General features: G+C 48.0%; 1 protein-coding gene across 1 annotated transcript in view; it reads left to right on the top strand.

Moving 5' to 3' along the window:
* The window catches only part of rmdn2 (regulator of microtubule dynamics 2), a 244,687-nt gene that overhangs the window by 174,602 nt on the left and 42,341 nt on the right, over nt 1-27,744 (top strand). The window contains exon 6 of the mRNA XM_072500117.1: nt 17,658-17,735. Within this exon, the coding sequence (XP_072356218.1) occupies nt 17,658-17,735 (78 nt within the window). The remainder of the gene's footprint in view (nt 1-17,657; nt 17,736-27,744) is intronic.

Here is a 27,744-nt window from a genome sequence, read left to right as displayed (position 1 = left end):
GCAGCTGTATAGAACCTTAGTTAGGCCACACTTGGAGTATAGTGTTCAATTCTGGTCGCCACACTACCAGAAGGATGTGGAGGCTTTAGAGAGGGTGCAGAAGAGATTTACCAGAATGTTGCCTGGTATGGAGGGCATAAGCTATGAGGAGCGGTTGAATAAACTCGGTTTGTTCTCACTGGAACGAAGGAGGTTGAGGGGCGACCTGATAGAGGTATACAAAATTATGAGGGGCATAGACAGAGTGGATAGTCAGAGGTTTTTCCCCAGGGTAGAGGGGTCAATTACTAGGGGGCATAGGTTTAAGGTGAGAGGGGCAAGGTTTAGAGTAGATGTACGAGGCAAGTTTTTTACGCAGAGGGTAGTGGGTACCTGGAACTCGCTACCGGAGGAGGTAGTGGAAGCAGGGACGATGGGGACATTTAAGGGGCATCTTGACAAATATATGAATAGGATGGGAATAGAAGGATACGGACCCAGGAAGTGTAGAAGATTGTAGTTTAGTCGGGCAGTATGGTCGGCACGGGCTTGGAGAGCCGAAGGGCCTGTTCCTGTGCTGTACGTTTCTTTGTTTGTTCTTTGTTGAGTTAGGAGTTAAACTAAAAAGTAGGACCTCAAAGGTAGTAATCTCAGGATTGCCACGAGCTAGTCAGAGTAGGAATGTCAGGATAGATAGAATGAATGTGTGGCTCGAGAGATGGTGCAAGAGGGAGGGATTCAAATTCCTGGGGCATTGGAACCGGTTCTGGGGGAGGTGGGACCAGTACAAACCGGACGGTCTGCACCTGTGCAGAACTGGAACCGATGTCCTAGTGAGGGGGTTTGCTAGAGCTATTGGAGAGAGTTTAAACTAATGTGGCAGGGGGATGGGAACCGATGCAGGAAGTTGGAAGGTAGTAAAACGGGGACAGAAACAAAAGGCAGTAAGGGGGAAAGTGTAAGGCAGAGAAGCAATAGTCAAAAATCAAAAAGGGCGACAGTACAAGGTACAGTGACTGAGGGGAGCTCAGTGAATAGAACCAGGAATACTAAAAGGAATAAAACTGGAAGTAAAAACATTAATGGTAAGCGACGCGGTGTTAAGATTCAGAACAGAGGTAAAAAAAACCAACATAAGTGTACTTCACCTGATTGCCCGTAGTATTCGGAATAAGGTAAATTAGCTGATGGCGCAAATCATCGTGAATGACTATGATTTAGTGGCCATTACTGAAACATGGTTAAAGGATGGTCACGACTGGGAGTTAAATATCCGAGGGTATCAAACTATTCGGAAGGACAGAGTGGATGGTAAGGGAGGTGGTGTAGCTCTGTTAATTAAGGATGACATCCGGGCAATAGTAAGGGATCTCATCGGTGCTATGGAGGATAAGGTTGAATCCATTTGGGTGGAAATCAGGAATAGTAAGGCGAAAAAGTCACTGATAGGAGTAGTCTATAGGCTACCAAACATAATGGTGGGGCAGGCAAGAAACAAAGAAATAACTGATACATGTAGAAATGGTGCAGCAGTTATCATGGGGGATTTTAATCTACATGTCGATTGGTTTAACCAGGTCGGTCAAGGCAGCCTTGAGGAGGAGTTTATATAATGTATCCGCGATAATTTCCTAGAACAGTATGTAATGGAACCTACGAGGGAACGAGCGGTCCTAGATCTGGTCCTGTGTAATGAGACAGGATTGATTCAGGATCTCATAGTTAGGGATCCTCTCGGAAGGAGCGATCACAATATGGTGGAATTTAAAATACAGATGGAGGGTGAGAAGGTAAAATCAAACATTAGTGTTTTGTGCTTAAACAAAGGAGATTACAATGGGATGAGAGAAGAACTAGCTAAGGTAGACTGGGAGCAAAGACTTTATGGTGAAACAGTTGAGGAACAGTGGAGAACCTTCCAAGCGATTTTTCACAGTGCTCAGCAAAGGTTTATACCAACAAAAAGGAAGGACAGTGGAAGGAGGGAAAATCAACCGTGGATATCTAAGGAAATAAGGGAGAGTATCAAATTGAAGGAAAAAGCATACAAAGTAGCAAAGCTTAGTGGGAGACTAGAGGACTGGGAAATCTTTAGGGGGCAACAGAAAGTACTAAAAGAGCTATAAAGAAGAGTAAGATAGATTATGAGAGTAAACTTGCCCAGAATATAAAAACAGATTGTAAAAGTTTCTACAAATATATAAAACAAAAAAGAGTGGCTAAGGTAAATATTGGTCCTTTAGAGGATGAGAAGGGAGATTTAATAATGGGAGATGAGGAAATGGCTGAGGAACTCAACAGGTTTTTTGGGTCGGTCTTCACAGTGGAAGACACAAATAACATGCCAGTGACTGATGGAAATGAGGCTATGACAGGTGAGGACCTTGAAAGGATTGTTATCACTAAGGAGGTAGCGATGGGCAAGCTAATGGGGCTAAAGGTAGACAAGTCTCCTGGCCTTGATGGAATGCATCCCAGAGTGCTAAAAGAGATGGCTAGGGAAATTGCAAATGCACTAGTGATAATTTCCCAAAATTCACTAGACTCTGGGGTGGTCCCGGCGGATTGGAAATTAGCAAACGTGACACCACTGTTTAAAAAAGGAGGTAGGCAGAAAGCGGGTAATTATAGGCCAGTGAGCTTAACTTCGGTAGTAGGGAAGATGCTGGAATCTATCATCAAGGAAGAAATAGCGAGGCATCTGGATGGAAATTGTTCCATTGGCAGACGCAGCATGGGTTCATAAAGGGCAGTTTGTGCCTAACTAATTTAGTGGAATTTTTTGAGGACATTACCAGTGTCGTAGATAACGGGGAGCCAATGGATGTGGTATATCTGGATTTCCAGAAAGCCTTTGACAAGGTGCCACACAAAAGGTTGCTGCATAAGATAAAGATGCATGGCATTAAGGGGAAAGTAGTAACATGGATAGAGGATTGGTTAAATAATAGAAAGCAAAGAGTGGGGATTAATGGGTGTTTCTTTGGTTGGCAATCAGTAGCTAGTGGTGTCCCTCAGGGATCAGTGTTGGGCCCACAATTGTTCACAATTTACCTGGATGATGATTTGGAGTTGGGGACCAAGGGCAGTGTGTCCAAGTTTGCAGACGACACTAAGATGAGTGGTAAAGCAAAAAGTGCAGAGGATACTGGAAGTCTGCAGATGGATTTGGATAGGCTAAGTGAATGGGCTAGGGTCTGGCAGATGGAATACAATGTTGACAAATGTGAGGTTATCCATTTTGGTAGGAATAACAGCAAAAGGGATTATTATTTAAATGATAAAATATTAAAACATGCTGCTGTGCAGAGAGACCTGCGTATGTTAGTGCATGATTCGTAAAAAGTTGGTTTACAGGTGCAACAGGTGATTAAGAAGGCAAATGGAATTTTGTCCTTCATTGCTAGAGCGATGGAGTTTAAGACTAGGGAGGTTATGCTGCAATTGTATAAGGTGTTAGTGAGGCCACACCTGGAGTATTGTGTTCAGTTTTGGTCTCCTTACTTGAGAAAGGACGTACTGGCACTGGAGGGTGTGCAGAAGAGATTCACTAGGTTAATCCCAGAGCTGAAGGGGTTGGATTACGAGGAGAGGTTGAGTAGACTGGGACTGTACTCGTTGGAATTTAGAAGGATGAGGGGGGATCTTATAGAAACATATAAGATTATGAAGGGAATAGATAGGATAGATGCGGGCAGGTTGTTTCCACTGGCGGGTGAAAGCAGAACTAGGGGCCATAGCCTCAAAATAAGAGGAAGTAGATTTAGGACTGAGTTTAGGAGGAACTTCTTCACCCAAAGGGTTGTGAATCTATGGAATTCTTTGCCCAGTGAAGCAGTAGAGGCTCCTTCATTAAATGTTTTTAAGATAAAGATAGACAGTTTTTTGAAGAATAAAGGGATTAAGGGTTATGGTGTTCGGCATGGGTTATAGTTTGCATGGAAGCAAAAAATATGTGGGATGTTTTTTTTAAAGGGAAGGGTTAAGGTGGAGGAAAAGAGGTAACAGTATGAAGTTGTTGAATTCAGTGTTGAGTTCTGAGGGCAGTATTGTGCCTAATCAGAAGATGAGATGCTGCCTGGGAAAGCAGTGGATTGATGATATTAAAACTGGAACGGAGGTTATCACTGTTATTTAAATAGTGGTAAAGAACACACATCTTACCAATGTGGTAGAATTGCTTGGTATTGAGTATCGAACTGCAACCTTCCAAAACTTAATTAATTCTATTTGCTTTTCTGCCTGGCCTGTTAAAGACTGTACTTCACTGTACTTCGATGCATGTGACAATAAATCAAATCAAATCAAACTTGTAAATGTGGTGCTCATTTTTCACAATGGGTCCTGTTTAGCCATTCAGTCCAGTTTTACTCCTGTTTGGTGAATGGCTTGAGATCAATTTCAGAGAAAGGTGGCATTTGGAGTTTACCAGTTAACAGTGTTGTAGCCAAAAGCTGCTTGAAACTGGATATAATCACAAAATGCTTTTACCAGCTCACAAGTTATGTGGTTCAAAGCACATGCTAGTCTTTGTTGACCAAACCTGCTATTTTCTTTCATTTGGTTTATGTTAATTTTATGTCTTGATAAATTTGATGTTGCAGTAAATGTTAGTCAACTTTTGCCATGGGAATGAGTTGACTGTTGAAAAGTGGCTTGTGGTACTTTTAAAGCATAGGTTTTCAGGCCACAAAGGTACAAACAAACAAGAGTTTTATTGGAAAGGTGTTTCTCAATAGGCTGTTAGAGTAGAAATCTGTTTGCCCGCAGAAACGGCCAATGACGTTATCAATACGTCACGTGATCGAATTCTGAAAGTGATCTTGTTCCATCTAGGAACAAACATGAATACACAACATTTTCCTTCCCCTTTACACTTGAGGCACCTCAATGAAACACAATGTAACATTAATAATCAAAATATATAACATGAACAGTTTAATAAACACAAGTCAATAGGTTAGATGTTTCGGAGGACGTCGATTTCTATGTGGTTGTTGATGAACCTCAGGCATCTGCTTTGTCATATCGATTGTAACCCTCTGTTTTGTTTTAGTTTGGACATCATCCATAGTTGTCTCAACTGGAGTTGACGCAGTGTTGGGAGGTTGACTCTATCGAACAAACTAGTTCTAGTTGCTAAAGGTTGATCATTGTGTCTCCTCCACACAAACATCATCCGATTTGAACAGTGTAGGAGACCGGTCCTGTCTGTGCTAAGATGATGGCAGCTATCCACTTCTCACTGGTTGTATAGTTCCTTTCCAATACTTCCTGACCTTTCTGAAAAATACAGTGTTTGGCCCTGACGTCACAAAACCTGACTGCTGTTTCCTCTCAACAATGTCTCTTTTACCACGATCCCAGACCAGACCCCAACAATAGAACATAGAACATACAGTGCAGAAGGAGGCCATTCGGCCCATCGCGTCTGCACCGACCCACTTAAGCCCTCACTTCCACCCTATCCCCGTAACCCAATAACCCCTCCTAACTTTTTTTTTGGACACTAAGGGCAATTTATCATGGCCAATCCACCTAACCTGCAGGTCTTTGGACTGTGGGAAGAAACCGGAGCACCCGGAGGAAACCCACGCAGACATGGGGAGAACGTGCAGACTCTGCATAGACAGTGACCCAGCGGGGAATCGAACCTGGGCCCCTGGAGCTGTGAAGCCACATTGCTAGTCACTTGTGCTACCGTGCTGCCCTAATATCTATGATACTGGACCGAAACTCCAATATTTTGGTTTATTTTGTAAAGCTGTGCAGAAGGAATACTTCGCTGCAGGAGAGATTGCATGAAAAAATAGGGATTTGATATTTTAAAACAAAATTTTATTATTAACATGTTATATTAATCTTTAACCTTACACCCCAAAATAGCTTACAATTACACCTTAAACAATACTGCTAAATATAGTAACTACAATACCCTCTAATAATAATAATAATCGCTTATTGTCATAAGTAGGCTTCAATTAAGTCACTGTGAAAAGCCCCGAGTCGCCACATTCCGGCACCTGTTCAGGGAGGCCGGTACGGGAATTGAACCCGCGCTGCTGGCATTGTTCTGCATTACAAGCCAGCTGTTTAGCCCACTGTGCTAACCCAGCGCTTATCTCTTAAACAAGAAGAAAGGAGAAACATACAGCTCTCAATCCACCCTCTATCCCAATGGCACAGAGTAATACTTGCTTTCCACAATACATTTGGCTCCTGTTAGAACCTCTGCAGACTCTGGCTGGACGTCTTCAAAAAGCAATTCAAATGGTTTGTTTCAGCTTCCCCCTTGCCCTCTGACAAGTCTACACCGCTTTAAATACGATTAACCTTTTTAAAACTATTCTACTGTGAGAGCAAAAGAACTTACTTGTGGATTCAGTGTTTGCCGGATGAAGCTAAGGCATTCAGACCTGTTGGCGGGGGCGGGAATTGCGTTGCGTCGATCGGGGGCCATTGGTAGTGGCCCCGCTGGCGATCCTCCGCTCCTTGATGGGCTGAATGGCTGCCCGTTTTCGGACAGTTCCGCCGGTGTAAATCCTACCAGCGAGACCTGGCTCTGCGGTCGGCCTGCGGAGTCCTCCGGGGAGGGGGGATCTGGCCCCGGGAGGTCCCCCACAGTGACCTGGCCCGCAATCAGGGCTCACAGATCCGCGGGCGGGCCTGCGGGGCACTCTTTCCCTCCGCGTCAGCCGCTGTAACGGCCCGCCATGGCCAGCACGGAGAAGAAACCCCCTGCGCATGGTCTTGGATCATGCCAGAACACGCTGGCGTTCCCGCGCATGTGCCAACTCGCGCCGGCCGGCGGAGGTCCTTCGGTGCCAGTTGGTGCGGCATCAACCCCGCCGGTGCCAGCCTAGCCCCCGAAGGTGTGGAGGATTCCGTAGCTTCCAGGCGTCCCAACGCCGGAGTGGTTCATGCCACTCCTCGGCGCCGATACGGCCCGCCCCGCCGGATAGGGGAGAATCCCGGCCTATGTGTTTCAGGTGGTTTTTTAGCACCTTGCTCCTCTTCAAACTTTGCTTTCAGTTTGAGGATTTGTTTTAAAATATGGTTATTTGCCATATTTTCATCATTTTCACCATACAAAAGAGAAACAAAAATAACCCCAACAATATATATATTTTTTTTAAATGACCCCCCCCAACAGTCAAGGGCAACCAACTCCAGAAAGTGCATAATAAACAAACCCCATGAATTGTAGAACCCCTCCTTCGACCCCCTCAGCTCAAACTTCACCTTCTCCAGGGTCAAAAACTCCCCCTTCCACACCGAGGCACAGAGTGAAGAGACTGACCTCCGCGCCAACAGGACCCGCCTACGGGCGATATGTGAGGCGAAAGCTAAAACATCCGCACCCACTCCTGCCTGCAACTTGGACCGGTCCGACACCCCGAATATGGCTTCTAGGGGAACAGCCATATGCAAGACCCCAGAGATTGTGCTAAATACCGTCGTCCAAAGCCTTTCCAGCTTCGGGCAGGGCCAAAACATATGAATGTGGTTTGCGGGGCCCCTCCCACATAGCTCACAGACATCTTCCATCCCCTCGAACAGTCGGCTCATCTTTGACTTTGTGAGGTGCACCCTATGTACGACTTTAAACTGTATCAGCCCCAGCTTCACACACGAGGGGCGTCATTCTCCGACCCCCCGCCGGGTTGGAGAATCGCCGGGGGCTGCCGTGAATCCCGCCCCCGCCGGTTGCCGAAGTCTCCGGTACCGGATATTCGGCGGGGACGGGAATCTGGCCGCGCCGGTTGGCGGGCCCCCCCGCTCGATTCTCCGGCCCGGATGGGCCGAAGTCCCGCCGATAAATTGCCTGTCCCGCCGGCGTGGATTAAACCACCTTTTGAATGGCGGGACAAGGCGGCGTGGGCGGGCTCCGGGGTCCTGGGGGGGGCGCGGGGCAATCTGGCCCCGGGGGGGTGCCCCCACGGTGGCCTGGCCCGCGATCGGGGCCCACCGATCCGCGGGCGGGCCTGTGCCGTGGGGGCACTCTTCCCCTTCCGCCTCCGCCACGGTCTCCACCATGGCGGAGGCGGAAGAGACTCCCTCCACTGCGCATGCGTGGGAAACTGTCAGCGGCCGCTGACACTCCCGCGCATGTGCCGCCCGGGGAAGTCATTTCCGCGCCAGCTGGCGGGGCAACAAATGCCGTTTCCGCCAGCTGGCGGGGTGGAAATTCCTCCGCCGTCAGCCTAGCCCCTCAATGTTGGGGCTCGGCCCCCAAAGATGCGGAGCATTCTGCACCTTTGGGGTGGCGCGATGCCCGTCTGATTGGCGCCGTTTTGGGAGCCAGTCGGCGGACATTGCGCCGTTTCGGGAGAATTTCGCCCGAGGTCTGCATTTACCCTCCGCAGCACCTCACACCACAATCCCTCTTCCATTCCCTTCCCCAGCTCCTCCTCCCACTTTGCCTTAATCCCCTCCATAGACGCCCTGTCCTCCTACAGGATCTCCCCATAGATCGCCAAAACAACTCCCCTCTCCAGCTCTCCCGCTGACAGCAGCTACTCCAGTAATAAGGAGGCAGTCGCAATCGGGAAGGTTGGGAAAACTTCCATGTGAAATCTCAAACCTGCAGGTACCTAAACCCTTCCCCTTGCGCGCCACTCCATACTTCTAACCCAACTCCTCCAGATCACAAATCGACCTCCCCCCCCCCCCCCCCCCCCCGCAACCTAGGATACAAATCCTTCATATCCTTGAATCCCCCTCACATCTCATCTCTAAAATATCGCATCCATCCTACCTGGCTCAAACCCATGATTCACCCTAATCGGTATCTCCCCTGACCCGGCCCCCAGCTTAAAATTTTGCCTAAACTGCCTCCAGATCTTCGAAGTGGCCACCACCACCGGACTCACTGAGTACCTTCCAAAAGTCATTGGGAGAGGTGCGATTGCCAGCCCCGCAACCCCGACTCCTTACACGAGCTCTCCTCCATCTTAACCCTTCCGGCCTCTCCTCCTTGCTCCAACCCCGCACCTTCTCCACATTTGCCACCCAATAATAGTGCAGTAGATTTGGGAAGCCGAGACCACACCCCCCCCCTCCCCACCCTTCCCCACCACCTGCCTGTCGCCCTCTCTGCAGGACCACCCTCCTAATCCTGGCCACCTTTCTCCCTCCCCCCCCCCCCCACCTCCTCCTCCCAGATAACAGAGCAGATCAATTTGTCCACCCCTTGGAGGTCTCTCTAGTTTCAGAAATACAGCACTCACAGTCTTTCTGGAGAGAGAGAGCAGATCCTGGTATTAGTTTGTAGCCTGTAATGGTTTCCCTGTGGATTCATTCATTCAGGTTCTATGCAGCATCAGAAATACAGCACTCACAGACTTCCTGTAGAGAGAGAGAGAGCAGATCCTGGTCTTTGTTTGTAGCCTGTAATGATTTCCCTGTGGATTCATTCATTTGGGTTCTCTGCGGCTTACAGCACTCACAACATTTCTATAGAAAATATGGAGGAGTGAGAGTAGGTCCTTGTCCCTGTGCTTCCAGGAGTCAAACTGAGCTCCTTAGGGCTCTGCAAATCATTACACTGCGATAGGATCCAATCACCACCTGTTATCAAGCAGAGCATTGCCTTTTTTAACATAAATTTAGAATACCCAATTAATATTTTCTAATTAAGGGGCAATTTAACGTGGCCAATCCACCTACCCTGCACATCTTTGGGTTGTGGGGGCAAAACCCACAGTCATGCGGAGAATGTGCAAACTCCACACAGACAGTGACCCAGACCGGGATTGAACCTGGGACCTCGGTGCCGTGAGGCAGTAGAGCTAACCACTGCATCACCGTTCTGCCCTTGAGCATGGTCTTTTGGCCAGTTCATTGGCCACTAGCCAATCAATCAAACCGAGTCCCACCCCAACTCTCTCTCTCTCTGGTCCCAACAGGTCCGAAGCCTCCTGTTAAAACGAGCAGAGACTCGCAGAGTGTTCTCTCCTGTATCTTCTAAATTCCTCACTCCTCTTTGCTGCTTGACTTAAAGACTCATGTCCATTCATTACTACAGTGCAGAAGGAGGCCATTCAGCATATCAAGGTTGCAATGAGCCTCCAAACGAGCACACTACGCAGGCCCACACTCCCACCCTAACCCCGTAACTCCACCTAACCTTTTGGACAAAGGGGCAATATAATATGGCCAATCCATGCACATGTTTGGACTGTGGGAGGAAACCGGAACACCCAAAGAAAACCCAGGCAGACTCTGGGAGAACGCGTGTAAACTCGACACAGTCACCCAAGGTCAGAATAGAACCCGGGTCCATGCACTTGAGAGGCAGCAGTGCTAACGACTGTGCCGCCTGCATCATAGTTTTCTTTTAATCTGATTTTTCTGGCTGCACAAAACTTCGCAGAAAGTTGTATGTCGTCGTCCGTCCCCCCGTCCCCCCACTCCCCAATTGTACTGAGGCAGCACGGTAGCACAGTGGTTATCACAGTTGCTTCACAGCTCCAGGGTCCCAGGTTCGATTCCCGGCGTGGGTCGCTGTCTGTGCGGAGTCTGCATGTTCTCCCCATGTCTGCGTGGGTTTCCTCCGGGTGCTCCGGTTTCCTCCCACTGTCCAAAAATGTGCAGGTTAGGTGGATTGGCCTTGCTAAATTGCCCTTCGTGTCCAAAAAGGTTGGGCGGGATTACTGGGTTACAGGGATAGGGTGGAGATGTGAGCTTGGGTAGGGTGCTCTTTCCAAGGGCCGGTGCAGACTCAATGGGCCGAATGGACTCCTTCTGCACTGTAAATTCTATGATATGATTCTATGATACACAGGCAAGTTTGCTCTACAATATTTGCCACAATTCTATTCGGTCAGACCTTTCAGCATATGAACCCCACCACTCTGTGTTCTCATCATAGTTCCACGGCGCCAAAAAGTGCCACCAGTTTTACTATGGAAAGGGTTTGCGCAAGCACGATGTGCCACAAAACCCTTGCACATACTCACTTTTTCCGCTTTTTTCAAACAAGGTACTCCACGGCTCAGCCTGTTTTGTTCCGTGTTTTGCAACACTCCAGCTCTAAACTATTGTTGCAGGGTACTTGCTACTCACAGTGCTCCCTGCACTGTTCCAGATCTTTCCAGAGCACGTGGCAAGCTTCTTTTCAGCATTGTTTCCTCCAAAACCTACATTTAGATTTTGGTTCCTTCGATGGCTGCCACCTATATTTGGCACCCCTCCATTACCAGCATTGGTGTTGTGAAGTTTTAGCTTGTGAACCCTTTTTGGATGTCTGTGCACGGTTCGACGATTTTTCTTTTTTTTCTTACCTCTCTGTGAGTCTGCCGCCGCTGTTCCGACCTCCTCGTCGTCAGTTTTCTTTGTGATATTTCTAAAGGATAGGCTTTCATACCATGACGATACAAACAAGAGCTTTATCAAAAAAGTATTTACTCTACAGGCTGTTAGGATAGACTGCCCATTTGCATGTGCAAATGGCCAATGATGTCATTAATGCATTACATGATCAGACTCTTAAAAGAACCTTATTCCAACTAGGAACAAACATGAATACACTTAGCTGGTTTGTAAGTGTTGGAGATTCTTTATTAGGTATGGAATCAAAGCAAGCACATGAATTTAAGATGCAGACTAGCCATGATCCGAAAAGAAAGGCAGAGGAGGCATGACAACTAAATGACCGACTCCAGTTTCTATGGAAGAATGGTTATTTGAGGTGATTGAAGGGGTGAGATGATTCATTCCAATGCGGTGACTGGAAGAAGTTGATTTTGAAGACAATGGGCATTTTAAAAATAAATTCCAGAGTTCTGAATGTGATAAATAAAGGCATTGCTACCAATAGTGGAGAAATAGGACAGAAACAAAGAGAGTATGGGACAAGGATATGGAAGGATTTTTTTTTTTTTTTTAATATTTTATTGAAAATTTTTGGTCAACCAACACAGTACATTGTGCATCCTTTACACAATATTATAACAACACAAATAACAATGACCTATTTTATAAACAGAAAATGAATAAATAATAAATAACAAAAATGAAAACTAACCCTAATTGGCAACTGCCTTATCACAAGTAACACTCTCCAAAAATATAATTTAACAGTCCAATATATAATTATCTGTAGCAACGACCTATACATATTATACAGTATATATTAACAACCCTGAGAGTCCTTCTGGTTCCTCCTCCCCCCCTCCCGATCCTGGGCTGCTGCTGCTGCCTTCTTTTTTCCATTCCATCTATCTTTCTGCGAGGTATTCGACGAACGGTTGCCACCGCCTGGTGAACCCTTGAGCCGACCCCCTTAGAACGAACTTAATCCGCTCTAGCTTTATAAACCCTGCCATGTCATTTATCCAGGTCTCCACCCCCGGGGGCTTGGCTTCTTTCCACATTAGCAATATCCTACGCCGGGCTACTAGGGACGCAAAGGCCAAAACATCGGCCTCTCTCGCCTCCTGCACTCCCGGCTCTTGTGCAACCCCAAATATAGCCAACCCCCAGCTTGGTTCGACCCGGACCCCCACTACTTTTGAAAGCACCTTTGTCACCCCCATCCAAAACCCCTGTAGTGCCGGGCATGACCAAAACATATGGGTATGATTCGCTGGGCTTCTCGAGCACCTCGCACACCTATCCTCCACCCCAAAAGATTTACTGAGCCGTGCTCCAGTCATATGCGCCCTGTGTAATACCTTAAACTGAATCAGGCTTAGCCTGGCACACGAGGACGACGAGTTTACCCTGCTTAGGGCATCTGCCCACAGCCCCGCCTCGATCTCCTCCACCAGCTCTTCTTCCCATTTCCCTTTTAGTTCATCTACCATAGTCTCCCCTTCGTCCCTCATTTCCCTATATATATCTGACACCTTACCATCCCCCACCCATGTCTTTGAGATCACTCTGTCCTGCACTTCTTGTGTCGGGAGCTGCGGGAATTCCCTCACCTGTTGCCTCGCAAAAGCCCTCAGTTGCATATACCTGAATGCATTCCCTTGGGGCAACCCATATTTCTCGGTCAGCGCTCCCAGACTCGCAAACTTCCCATCCACAAACAGATCTTTCAGTTGCGTTATTCCTGCTCTTTGCCACATTCCATATCCCCCATCCATTTCCCCCCGGGGCAAACCTATGGTTGTTTCTTATCAGGGACCCACCCAAGGCTCCAGTCTTTCCCCTATGCCGTCTCCACTGTCCCCAAATCTTCAGTGTAGCCACCACCACCGGGCTTGTGTAGTTCCTCGGTGAGAACGGCAATGGGGCTGTCACCATAGCCTGTAGGCTAGTCCCTCTACAGGACGCCCTCTCTAATCTCTTCCACGCCGCTCCCTCCTCCTCTCCCATCCACTTACTCACCATTGAAATATTAGCGGCCCAATAATACTCACTTAGGCTCGGTAGTGCCAGCCCCCCTATCCCTGCTACACTGTAAGAATCCCTTCCTCACTCTCGGGGTCTTCCCGGCCCACACAAAACCCATGATGCTCTTTTCGATCCTTTTATAAAAAGCCTTCGTGATCACCACCGGGAGGCACTGAAACACAAAGAGGAATCTCGGGAGGACCACCATCTTAACTGCCTGCACCCTCCCTGCCAGTGACAGGGATACCATATCCCATCTCTTGAAATCCTCCTCCATTTGTTCCACCAACCGCGTTAAATTTAACCTATGCAATGTGCCCCAATTCTTGGCTACCTGGATCCCCAGGTAACGAAAGTCCCTTGTTACCTTCCTCAACGGTAGGTCCTCTATTTCTCTACTCTGCTCCCCTGGATGCACCACAAACAACTCACTTTTCCCCATGTTCAATTTATACCCTGAAAAATCCCCAAACTCCCCAAGTATCCGCATTATTTCTGGCATCCCCTCCGCCGGGTCTGCCACATATAGTAACAAATCGTCCGCATACAAAGATACCCGGTGTTCTTCTCCTCCTCTAAGTACTCCCCTCCACTTCTTGGAACCCCTCAACGCTATCGCCAGGGGCTCAATCGCCAGTGCAAACAATAATGGGGACAGAGGGCGCCCCTGCCTTGTCCCTCTATGGAGCCGAAAATATGCAGATCCCCGTCCATTCGTGACCACGCTCGCCATCGGGGCCCTATACAACAGCTGCACCCATCTAACATACCCCTCTCCAAAACCAAATCTCCTCAACACCTCCCACAAATAATCCCACTCCACTCTATCAAATGCTTTCTCGGCATCCATCGCCACTACTATCTCCGTTTCCCCCTCTGGTGGGGGCATCATCATTACCCCTAACAGCCTGCGTATATTCGTGTTCAGCTGTCTCCCCTTCACAAACCCAGTTTGGTCCTCGTGGACCACCCCCGGGACACATTCCTCTATTCTCATTGCCATTACCTTGGCCAGGATCTTGGCATCTACATTTAGGAGGGAAATAGGTCTATAGGACCCGCATTGTAGCGGGTCCTTTTCCTTCTTTAAGAGAAGCGATATCGTTGCTTCAGACATAGTCGGGGGCAGTTGTCCCCTTTCCTTTGCCTCATTAAAGATCCTCGTCAATACCGGGGCGAGCAAGTCCACATATTTTCTATAGAATTCGACTGGGAATCCATCCGGTCCCGGGGCCTTTCCCGCCTGCATGCTCCTAATTCCTTTCACCACTTCTTCTACCTCGATCTGTGCTCCCAGTCCCACCCTTTCCTGCTCTTCCACCTTGGGAAATTCCAGCCGATCCAAAAAGCCCATCATTCTCTCCCTCCTATCCGGGGGTTGAGCTTCATATAATTTTTTATAAAATGTCTTGAACACTCCATTCACTCTCTCCGCTCCCCGCTCCATCTCTCCTTCCTCATCCCTCACTCCCCCTATTTCCCTCGCTGCTCCCCTTTTCCTCAATTGGTGTGCCAGCAACCTGCTCGCCTTCTCCCCATATTCGTACTGTACACCCTGTGCCTTCCTCCATTGTGCCTCTGCAGTGCCCGTAGTCAGCAAGTCAAATTCTACATGTAGCCTTTGCCTTTCCCTGTACAGTCCCTCCTCCGGTGCTTCCGCATATTGTCTGTCCACCCTCAAAAGTTCTTGCAGCAACCGCTCCCGTTCCTTACTCTCCTGCTTCCCTTTATGTGCCCTTATTGATATCAGCTCCCCTCTAACCACCGCCTTCAGCGCCTCCCAGACCACTCCCACCTGGACCTCCCCATTATCATTGAGTTCCAAGTACTTTTCAATGCACCCCCTCACCCTTAGACACACTCCCTCATCTGCCATTAGTCCCATGTCCATTCTCCAGGGTGGGCACCCTCCTGTTTCCTCCCCTATCTCCAAGTCTACCCAGTGTGGAGCGTGATCCGAAATGGCTATAGCCGTATACTCCGTTCCCCTCACCTTCGGGATCAACGCCCTTCCCAGCACAAAAAAGTCTATTCGCGAGTAGACTTTATGGACATAGGAGAAAAACAAGAACTCCTTACTCCTAGGTCTGCTAAATCTCCACGGGTCTACACCTCCCATCTGCTCCATAAAATCTTTAAGTACCTTGGCTGCTGCCGGCCTCCTTCCAGTCCTGGACTTCGACCTATCCAGCCCTGGTTCCAACACCGTATTAAAATCTCCCCCCATTATCAGCTTTCCCATCTCTAGGTCCGGAATGCGTCCTAGCATCCGCCTCATAAAATTGGCATCATCCCAGTTCGGGGCATATACGTTTACCAAAACCACCGTCTCCCCCTGTAGTTTGCCACTCACCATCACGTATCTGCCCCCGTTATCCGCCACTATAGTCTTTGCCTCGAACATTACCCGCTTCCCCACTAATATAGCCACCCCCCTGTTTTTCGCATCTAGCCCCGAATGGAACACCTGCCCCACCCATCCTTTGCGTTGCCTAACCTGGTCTATCAGTTTCAGGTGCGTTTCCTGTAACATAACCACATCTGCATTAAGTTTCTTAAGGTGTGCGAGTACCCGTGCCCTCTTTATCGGCCCGTTCAGCCCTCTCACGTTCCACGTGATCAGCCGGGTTGGGGGGCTTCCTACCCCCCCCTTGTTGATTAGCCATCCCCTTATTCCAGCTCCTCACCCGGTTCCCACGCAGCTGTATCTCCCCCAGGCGGTGCCCCCCCGCCCATCCCCTCCCATACCAGCTCCCCCTCTCCCCAGCAGCAGCAGCCCAGTAATTCCCCCCTCCCCCCCCCTCTTCCCCCCCCCCCCCCGCTAGATCCCCCGCTAGCGTAATTACTCCCCCCATGTTGCTCCCAGAAGTCAGCGAACTCTGGCCGACCTCGGCTTCCCCCGTGACCTCGGCTCGCATCGTGCGACGCCCCCTCCTTCCTGCTTCTCTATTCCCGCCATGATTATCATAGCGCGGGAACCAAGCCCGCGCTTCTCCCTTGGCCCCGCCCTCAATGGCCAACGCCCCATCTCCTCCTCCTCCCCCCATCACCACCTGCGGAAGAGAGAAAAGTTACCACATCGCAGGATTAGTACATAAAACTCCTCTTTTCCCCCCTTTTTAACCCCCCTCTTCGCCCCCCACATTCGCCCCACCACTTTGTTCAAACGTTCTTTTTAATAACCCGCTCATTCCAGTTTTTCTTCCACAATAAAAGTCCACGCTTCATCCGCCGTCTCAAAGTAGTGGTGCCTTCCTTGATATGTGACCCACAGTCTTGCCGGTTGCAGCATTCCAAATTTTATCTTCTTTTTATGAAGCACCGCCTTGGCCCGATTAAAGCTCGCCCTCCTTCTCGCCACCTCCGCACTCCAGTCTTGATAAACGCGGATCACCGCGTTCTCCCATTTACTGCTCCGAGTTTTCTTTGCCCATCTAAGGACCATTTCTCTATCCTTAAAACGGAGGAATCTCACCACTATGGCTCTGGGAATTTCTCCTGCTCTCGGTCCTCGCGCCATCACTCGGTATGCTCCCTCCACCTCCAACGGACCCGCCGGGGCCTCCGCTCCCATTAACGAGTGCAGCATCGTGCTCACATATGCCCCGACATCCGCTCCCTCCACACCTTCAGGAAGACCAAGAATCCTCAGGTTGTTCCTCCTTGCATTGTTCTCCAGTGCCTCCAACCTTTCCACACATCGTTTCTGATGTGCCTCATGCATCTCCGTCTTCACCACCAGGCCCTGTATGTCGTCCTCATTCTCGGCTGCCTTTGCCTTCACGACCCGAAGCTCCCGCTCCTGGGTCTTTTGTTCCTCCTTTAGCCCTTCGATCGCCTGTAGTATCGGGGCCAACAGCTCTTTCTTCATTTCCTTTTTGAGCTCTTCCACACAGCATTTCAAGAACTCTTGTTGTTCAGGGCCCCATGTTAAACTGCCACCTTCCGACGCCATCTTGGTTTTTGCTTGCCTTCCTTGCCGCTGTTCTAAAGGATCCACTGCAATCCAGCTACTTTCTCCTCCTTTTTTCATCCGTGTCCAGGGGGGTTCCCTTCTGGTTTACCGCACAGTGTTTTTAGCCGTCAAAATTGCCGTTGGGGCTCCTATCAAGAGCCCAAAAGTCCGTTTCACCGGGAGCTGCCGAAACGTGCGACTCAGCTGGTCATCGCCGCACCCGGAAGTCTATGGAAGGATTTTTAAACTAAGAAAGAAACAAGAGTAATTATACACCGTTTTTGACATTGTGAAATTTTTAGATTTAAGACAATATTTGTGCATGATATTCTGTATTAACTAGTTTTCGTAATTTATCATTTCTTTTTTATATATCTAGGATCACATAGACAAAGCAATTGAACTGAGACCGCAAGATCCCAAACTGTATCATCTACTAGGAAGATGGTGCTATGCAGTAAGTTGGTGAACTTTGTAAAAATATCTTTGGTCAGAAATTTAGCTGGGCAGGGAGCAGATGGAATGGTGTATTCCCTCCAAATTAATACTTTTAAATGTTAAGGCATCCTGCTTTCCATTGTTTCTCAATCATCAGAGCAACTCTCTTCCAGAAATATACATAAGACATATTAGAATGTGAATAATTAACAACCATATCTTCCTATTCAACCCTGAGGAAACTAATGGTTCCCTTTCCTCGCCATACATTACATGAATAAGATTAATAAATAATGGTTCAGCTAATGTTTCTTACTTGGTGGTTGTCTTGTTCTAGTAAGGCATGGTGTCACAGTGATTAGCACTGCTGGCACACAACGCCAGGGACCCGGGTTCAATTTAGCCTTGGGTGACCGGGTGGAATTTGCACGCTCTCTCCGTATCTATGTGGGTTTCCTTCGGGTGCTCGGGTTTCCTATCATAGTTCAAAGATGTGCAGGTTAAGTGGATTGGCCATGCTAAATTGCCCCTTAGTCTTGGCCTTGTTCAGTGCATGGGGTTACAAGGATGAGCGAGGGAGTCATAGAATCATAGAATTTACAGTGCAGAAGGAGGCCATTCGGCACATCGAGTCTGCACCTGCCCTTACAAAGAGCACCCTACTCAAGCCCGTGTCTCTACCCTATCCCTGTAACCCAGTGACCCCCACCTAAGCTTTTTGGACACTAAGGGCAATTTAGCATGGCCAATCCACCTAACCCCCACATCTTTGAACTGTGGGAGGAAACCGGAGCACCCGGAGGAAACCCATGCAGACACGGGGAGAACGTGCAGACTCCGCACAGACAGTGACCCAAGTGAGGGGTTTAATAAGATGTGTGCTTAGGTAAAGTGCTGTTTTAGAGGGTTGGAGCAGACTTGATGGGCTGAATGGTCTTCTTCTGCACTGCAGGGATTCTTTGGACCTGGAGAATTGGAAATATCGATATTTGATGCTCTTGGGTCAATAGTGATTAAATCCTAAATTAGAACCCTGCAACCTGTTGGCATCGGCAACCTGAGATATGTGCAAATTAGAAACATGGATTATATTCTGGACTGCACCATCTCCTCAGCCATGAATAGGCTGGGAGACAGAATGAGTAGGAACTTCAGTCGCACCACACATTTTATAGATTCCAGTTTTATCTGTTTCCGGCTCCACAGACACTGTCTGACCTCCTGTGCATTTCAAGAATTTTCTATTTTTATATCCGATTTCCAGCATCTGCTGTATTTTCATTTTCTACAGTCTGTTTCACAACAAATCAGAATGCTGATTCGTAACCCTATATCAGTGACATCCATGCAATGTGCGTGTAACATGCGGGCCCTCCCATGTAAAGACAGCATGTCCGGCCCTTTACACCCCTGATACTAAAAAGCCAGCTGGGCAAACCTGGCTCAGTAACCATTGAGATGTGCAGTTTGCCTGAGACAGAGACCGCCAACCCTAAACATCCAACCAACAGTAACTGTTGCAGAGTGATCACAAAGGAATTGTTCAACTGAACATTGCTCATTGAGCTGCTGCCAAAGAGTCAGTAGATGTCACTAGGCTGATACTGGGGTCGGTGGGACTGTCCTATATGGAAAGATTGGTTCGACTGGGCCTATATTCACTGAAATTTAGAAGGATGAGAGGAGATCAAATTGAAGTGTATAATATTCTAACAGGGTTGGATAGACTAAATGCAGGGAGGATGTTTTTCCTGTTTGGGGAAGTCTAGAACCGAGGTCAATCTCAGGATACGGGGCAGACCAATTAGCGCTGAAATGAGGAAAACTTTCTTCACGCAAAGGGTAGTGAACCTGTGGAATTCTCTACCACAGAGGCTGTGGAGGCCAAATCACTGAATGTATTCAAGAAAGAGATAAGATAATTTTTTAGATTTTAATGATATCAAGGCGTATGGGGAGAAAGCGGGAATATATGGCATTGGGATCGAGGTCACCCATGATCATATTGAATGATGGAGCAGTCTCGAAGGGCCAAATACAAAGAACAAAGAAAAATTACAGCACAGGAACAGGCCCTTCGGCCCTCCAAGCCTGCGCCGATCCAGATCCTCTATCTAAAACTGTCGCCTATTTTCTAAGGATCTGTATCCCTCTGCTCTCTGCCCATTCATGTATCTGTCTAGCTACATCTTAAATGACGCTATCATGCCCGCCTCTACCACCTCCGCCGGCAATGCGTTCCAGGCACCCACCACCCTCTGCGTAAAGAACTTTCCATGCATATCTCCCTTAAACCTTTCCCCTCTCACCTTGAACTCGTGACCCCTAGTAATTGAGTCCCCCACTCTGGGGGAAAAAGCTTCTTGCTATCCACCCTGTCTATACCTCTCATGATTTTGTAGACCTCAATGAGGTCCCCACTCAACCTCCGTCTTTCTAATGAAAATAATCCTAATCTACTCAACCGCTCTTCATAGTTAGCGCCCTCCATATCAGGCAACATCCTGGTGAACCTCCTCTGCCCCTTCTCCAAAGCATCCACATCCTTTTGGTAATGTGGCGACCAGAACTGCACGCAGTATTCCAAATGTGGCCGAACCAAAGTCTTATACAACTGTAACATGACCTGCCAACTCTTGTACTCAATACCCCTTCCGATGAAGGAAAGCATGCCGTATGCCTTCTTGACCACTCTATCGACCTGTGCAGCCACCTTTAGGGTACAATGGACCTGAACATCCAGATCTCTCTGTACATCAATTTTCCCCAAGGCTTTTTCATTTACCATATAGTTCGCTCTTGAATTGGATCTTCCAAAATGCATCACCTCGCATTTGCCTGGATTGAACTCCATCTGCCATTTCTCTGCCCAACTCTCCAATCTATCTATAGTCTGTTAGAACATAGAACATAGAACAATACAGCGCAGTACAGGCCCTTTGGCCCACGATGTTGCACCGAAACAAAAGCCATCTAACCTACACTATACCATTATCATCCATATGTTTATCCAATAAACTTTTAAATGCCCTCAATGTTGGCGAGTTCACTACTGTAGCAGGTAGGGCATTCCACGGCCTCACTACTCTTTGCGTAAAGAACCTACCCCTGACCTCTGTCCTATATCTATTACCCCTCAGTTTAAGGCTATGTCCCCTCGTGCTAGCCACTTCCATCCGCGGGAGAAGGCTCTCACTGTCCACCCTATCTAACCCTCTGATCATTTTGTATGCCTCTATTAAGTCTCCTCTTAACCTTCTACTCTCTAACGAAAACAACCTCAAGTCCATCAGCCTTTCCTCATAAGATTTTCCCTCCATACCAGGCAACATCCTGGTAAATCTCCTCTGCACCCGTTCCAATGCCTCCACGTCCTTCCTATAATGCAGTGACCAGAACTGTACGCAATACTCCAAATGCGGCTGTACCAGAGTTCTGTACAGCTGCAACATGACCTCCTGACTCCGGAACTCAATCCCTCTACCAATAAAGGCCAACACTCCATAGGCCTTCTTCACCACCCTATCAACCTGGGTGGCAACTTTCAGGGATCTATGTACATGGACACCTAGATCCCTCTGCTCATCCACACTTTCAAGAACTCTTCCATTAGCCAAATATTCCACATTCCTGTTATTCCTTCCAAAGTGAATCACCTCACACTTCTCTACATTAAACTCCATTTGCCACCTCTCAGCCCAGCACTGCAGCTGGGCTGTAACCCTCTGTAACCTGCTACTTCCTTCCACACTATCAACAACACCACCGACTTTAGTATCGTCTGCAAATTTACTCACCCACCGTTCTGCGCCTTCCTCTAGGTCATTGATAAAAATGACAAACAGCAACGGCCCCAGAACAGATCCTTGTGGTACTCCACTTGTGACTGTACTCCATTCTGAACATTTCCCATCAACCACCACCCTCTGTCTTCTTTCAGCTAGCCAATTTCTGATCCACATCTCTAAATCACCCTCAATCCCCAGCCTCCGTATTTTCTGCAACAGCCTACCGTGGGGAACAACGTGTTGTATTCTCTGACAGTCCCCTTCACTATCTTAGTGTAATCTGCAAACTTGCTAATCAGACCACCTATACCTTCCTCCAGATCATTTATGTATATCACAAACAACAGTAGCCCCAGCACGGATCCCTGTGGAACACCACTGGTCACAGTTCTCCATTTTGCGAAACTCCCTTCCACTACTATTCTCTGTCTCCTGTTGCCCAGCCAGTTCTTTATCCATCTAGCTAGTACACCTTAGACCCCATGAGACTTCACTTTCTTCATCAGCCTACCATGGGGAATCTTATCAAATGCCTTACTGAAGTCCATGTCTATGACATCTGCAGCCCTTCCCTCATCAATCAACTTTGTCATTTTCTCAAAGAATTCTATTAAGTTGGTAAGACATGACCTTCCCTGCACAAAACCATGTTGCTTATCACTGATAAGCCCATTTTCTTCCAAACGGGATAGATCCTATCCCTCAGTATCTTCTCCAGCAGCTTCCATACCACTGATGTCAGGCTCACCGGTCTATAATTACCTGGATTATCCCTGCTACCCTTCTTAAACAAGGGGACAACATTAGCAATTCTCCAGTCATCCGGTACCTCACCCGTGTTCAAGGATGCTACAAAGATATCTGTTAAGGCCCCAGCTATTTCCTCTCTCACTTCCCTCAGTAACCTGGGATAGATCCCATCCGGACCTGGGGACTTGTCCACCTTAATGCCTTTTAGAATACCCAACACATCCTCCCTCCTTATGCCGACTTGACCTAGAGTAATCAAACATCTATCCCTAACCTCAACATCCGTCATGTCCCTCTCCTCGGTGAATACCGATGCAAAGTACTCGTTAAGAATCTCACCCCTTTTCTCTGACTCCACGCATAACTTTCCTCCTTTGTCCTTGAGTGGGCCAACCCTTTCTCTAGTTACCTTCTTGCTCCTTATTTTTGAATAAAAGGCTTTGGGATTTTCCTTAACCCTGTTTGCTAAAGATATTTCATGACCCCTTTTAGCCCTCTTGATTCCTCGTTTCAGATTGGTCCTACATTCCCGATTTTCTTCTCTTCCAAAGCTTCGTCTGTCTTCAGTCGCCTAGACCTTATGTATGCTTCCTTTTTCCTCTTGGCTAGTCTCACAATTTCACCTGTCATCCATGGTTCCCTAATCTTGCCATTTCTATCCCTCATTTTCACAGGGACATGTATGTCCTGCACTCTGATCAACCTTTCTTTAAAAGCCTCCCACATATCAAATGTGGATTTACCTTCAAACAGCTGCTCCCAATCCACATTCCCCAGCTCCTGCCGAATTTCGGTATAGTTGGCCATCCCCAATTTAGCACTCTTCCTTTAGGACAACTCTCGCCTTTGTCCATGAATATTCTAAAACCACCACCCTGTTGCTCCTACATCTTTCCATAATCTGTTTACATATTTGTACCTCTATCTCACGCTCGCTGTTGGGAGGTCTGTAGTACAGCCCCAACATTGTTACCGCACCCTTCCTATTTCTGAGCTCTGCCCATATCCCCTCATTGCTCGAGTCCTCCATAGTGCCCTTCTTCAGCACAGCTGTGATATCCTCTCTGACCAGTAATGCAACTCCTCCAACCCTTTTACCTCCCTCTCTATCCCGCCTGAAGCATCGATATCCAGGGATATTTAGTTGCCAATCATGCCCTTCCCTCAACCAAGTCTCAGTCATAACAATAACATCATACTCCCAGGTACTAATCCAAGCCCTAAGTTCATCTGCCTTACCTACTACACTTCTTACATTAAAACAAATGCACCTCAGACCACCAGACCCTTTGCGTTCATCATCTGCTCCCTGCCTACTCTTCCCCTTAGTCACACTGACCATGATGTAGTTCCTTACAGGCTTTAGTTACTACCTCCTTTCTGTCTACTAACCTCCTCATTTGGTTCCCATCACCCTGCCACATTAGTTTAAACCCTCCCCAACAGCTTTAGCAAAAGCACCCCCAAGGACATTGGTTCCAGTCCGGCCCAGGTGTAGACTGTTCAATTTGTAGTAGTCCCACCTCCCCCAGAACCCGTCCCAATGTCCCAAAAATCTGAACCCCTCCCTCCTGCACCATCTCTCAAGCCACGTATTTATCCTGCCTATTCTTTCATTTCTACTCTGACTACCACGTGGCACTGGTAGAAATCCTAAGATTACTACCTCTGAGGTCCGACTTTTTAATTTGGCTCCTAACTCCCTAAATTCTGCTTGTAGGACCTCATCCCGTGTTTTACCTGTATCATTGGTGCCTATATGCACCACGACAACTGGCTGTTCACCCTCCTCCTTCAGAATGTTCTGCAGCCGATCTGAGACATCCCTGACCTATGCACCTGGGAGGCAACATACCGTTCGGGAGACTCATTTTTGACCACAGAACCGCCTATCTACTCCCCTTACAATTGAATCCCCTATGACTATAGCCCTTCCACTGTTTTTCCCGCCCTTCTGTACAGCAGAGCCAGCCACGGTGCCATGAAACTGGCTACTGCTGCCTTCCCCTGGTGATCCATCTCCCCCAACAGTATCCAAAACGGTATACTTGTTTTGGAGGGAGATGGCCGCAGGGGACTCCTGCACTGCCTTCCTGCTTTTTCTCTGCCTTTTGGTCACCCATTCCCTTTCTCCCTCAGCAATCCTAATCTGTAGTGTGACCAATTCGCGAAACGTGCTATCCACGACCTTCTCAGCATCGCGGATGCTCCAAAGTGAGTCCATCTGCAGCTCAAGAGCCGTCATGCAGTCTAACAAGAGCTGCAGCTGGACACACTTCCCGCACATGAAGGAGCCAGGGACATCAGCCACGTCCCTGAGCTCCCACATTGAGCAAGAGCAGCACAGCACAGGTCTGAGATCTCCTGCCATTTGTAATCTTAAGCTGAACTTAGTCCAACTATAATATCAAATAATAGATAAATGAAAAAGGAGGAAAAAAAAGAAAAATTGTTACCAATCACATGATTTTAAAAAATAGAAATAGAAAAACCCTACCTTATCAACACACCTCAGGGAACAGAAAAACTACTTACCAGTCACCAGCCAATCACTTACCTGCTGGCTGTGATGTCACGGTTCAATTTCTTTCGACTTCTACCTGCCCGCGAGTCTCCCTCTTGATCTTTACTCGGTTGGGATCCTTACAGTGATTGTTTTTTTTTTGGTTAGAGGAGGAGATAAGGAGAGAAACACTGAAGAAGTGTTTGGGGTTTAACTGTCACTTGACAACAGCTCCTCCACAACCACCTTCTGGATACAGTGACCGCAATGCACTGATGCAAATTTTCTCCACAACAGCCAATCAGCGGCTCTGCTCTGCTTCCCTCTGCTGGATGCTTGCCTTCACTTGAACATGGAGGGTGTCTTGCTCAGGTACACTTTCTGGATACAGTGACGCAATGCACTGATGCAAATGTTCCCCTCAACAGCCAATCAGCGGCTCCGCTCTGCTGCCCTCTGTTGGATGCTTGCCTTCACTTGAACACGGAGGGTGACTTGCTCAGGTATACCTTCTGGATACAGTGACCGTAATGCACTGATGCAAATTTTCCCCGCAACAGCCAATCAGCGGCTCTGATCTGCTGCCCTCTGCTGGATGGCCTACTCCTGCTCCTAGTTTCTGTGAGTTGGGTTTGAGAAATGTCTGTCATTCAGTGTTTGATTATTTGAAATTCCCAACTTTTGGAGAATCAAATTCCGCCCTTTTAACTTATTTTCCGAACTCTGCCTCCCCTTGGCTGCCTCCAATGCAGCCAAAGCCAGGCGGAGAAAGTCTCATCCGGGAAACTCTGTTAGTGACAAGACTGGGAGCAGGACCCAGGGGAGCTGCCATTCAGCCTTGTCGGAGCCAGCAGCTGTCAGTCATCCCACCAAAAGCGTGCTGTCAGCCACTTGGTTGATCCAAAGGGTTCAATGGTCCATGAGGCGTGGTGGTGCAGTGGAGCTCGAGTCTCTGCAGGGGAAGAGAGTGCTGGGGTTGGGAATTGGATCTGTGTGGAGGGGGGAAGAGGTTTGGGGAAAGGAGCTGTTGAATGAGTTGGGTGGAAAGCGGCTGGGAAGAGAGGTGTGTGAGTGGAGAGAGAGGAGCTGAATACAGTGTGGGGGTGGGGAAGAGGGGCTTCATTTTGTCTTCTGTGACCAAGGTATTTGGAGAGCTTGGCTGAAGCTTACTTGAGTATATTAAATAGTAACATTTGTAAAAAGTACTTGAAAATAGATTTTAGTTAGCTGATCTGGCAAGGTGGGATAGTCTCCCTCTGTCACTGGCGGGTCGGGTACAGACGGTTGAAATGAATGTGCTGCCGCGATTCCTGTTTATTTTTCAAGCCTGCCAATTTTCCTGTCAAAGGCATTTTTTAGAGAGATTGAAGGAATGATTACCTCGTTCACATGGGCAGCGAAGGTGGCCAGAATTTAAAAAGTGCTACTACACTGGATACAGAACTGGCTAGGTCATAGAAGGCAGAGAGTAGCAATGGAAGGATGCTTTTCTAATTGGAGGGCTGTGACCAGTGGTGTTCCGCAGGGATCAGTACTGGGACCTTTGCTGTTCGTAGTATATATAAATGATTTGGAGGAAAATGTAACTGGTCTGATTAGTAAGTTTGTGAATGACACAAAGGTTGGTGGAAATGCGGATAGCGATGAGGACTGTCAGAGGATACAGCAGGATTTAGATCGTTTGGAGACTTGGGCGGCGAGATGGCAGATGGAGTTTAATCCGGACAAGTGTGTGGTAATGCATTTTGGAAGGTCTAATACAGGTAGGGAATATACAGTGAATGGTAGAACCCTCAAGAGTATTGAAAGTCAGAGAGATCTAGGTGTACAGGTCCACAGGTCGCTGAAAGGGGCAACACAGGTGGAGAAGGTAGTCAAGAAGGCATACGGCATGCTTGCCTTCATTGGCCAGGGCATTGAGTATAAAAATTGGCAAATCATGTTGCAGCTAGATAGAACCCTAGTTAGGCCACACGGAGTATAGTGTTCAATTCTGGTCGCCACACTACCAGAGAGATGTGGAGGCTTTAGAGAGGGTGCAGAAGAGATTTACCAGGATGGTATGGAGGGCATTAACTATGAGCTGAGGTTGAATAAACTTGGTTTGTTCTCACTGGAACGAAGGAGGTTGAGGGGTGACCTGATAGAGGTCTACAAAATTATGAGGGGCAGAGACAAAGTGGATTGTCAGAGACTTTTTCCCAGGGTAGAGGGGTCAATTACTAGGGGTATAGGCTTAAGCTGCGAGGGGCAAGGTATAGAGGAAATGATCGAGGCAAGTTTTTTTACACAGAGGGTAGTGGGTGCCTGGAACTCGCTACCGGAGGAGGTGGTGGAAGCAGGGATTATAGTGACATTTAAGGGGCATCTTGACAAATACATGAATAGGATGGGAATAAAGGGATACGGACCCCAGAAATGCAGAAGATTTTAGTTTAGACGGGCAGCATGGTCGGCACAGGCGTGGAGGGCCGAAGGGCCTTTTCCTGTGCCATACTTTTCTTTGTTCTCTTTGTTCTTTGTACAGAGAGGAAGGCAGGCAGGGGTTTGGGTCTTCCGAACCTGTTGTATTATTACTGGGCAGCAAATGTGGAGAATGTACGGAGCTGGGTCAGAGGGATTGACTCCCAATGCGTCAGAATCGAGGAGAGTTTGGGTAGGGGGTCGGGATTGTAGGCGCTAGCGACAGTGCCACTCCCAGGGAGATGTACAGGGACTCCGGTAGTAATAGCTTCGTTGAGAATTTGGAGGCAGTTTCGACAGCACTTCGGGTTGGGGGCAGGGTCAAGGGAAATGCCGATTCGGGGGAACCATAGATTTGAGCCAGGGAAGTGGGATGGAAATTTTCCGAGATGGGAGGAGAAAGGGTTTTGGACACTAAAAGATTTGTTTTTTGGGGGTCGTTTTGCGGGATTGAAGGAGCTGGGAGCGAAGTATGGGCTGGAGCAGGGGGAAATATTTAGATACATGCAGGTTCATGACTTTGC

This window comes from Scyliorhinus torazame, chromosome 4 (genome assembly GCF_047496885.1).
Source record: "Scyliorhinus torazame isolate Kashiwa2021f chromosome 4, sScyTor2.1, whole genome shotgun sequence".
Taxonomy (NCBI): domain Eukaryota; kingdom Metazoa; phylum Chordata; class Chondrichthyes; order Carcharhiniformes; family Scyliorhinidae; genus Scyliorhinus; species Scyliorhinus torazame.
Note: the sequence above shows the minus strand (reverse complement) of the source record. Positions and strands in the feature narration are given on the sequence as shown.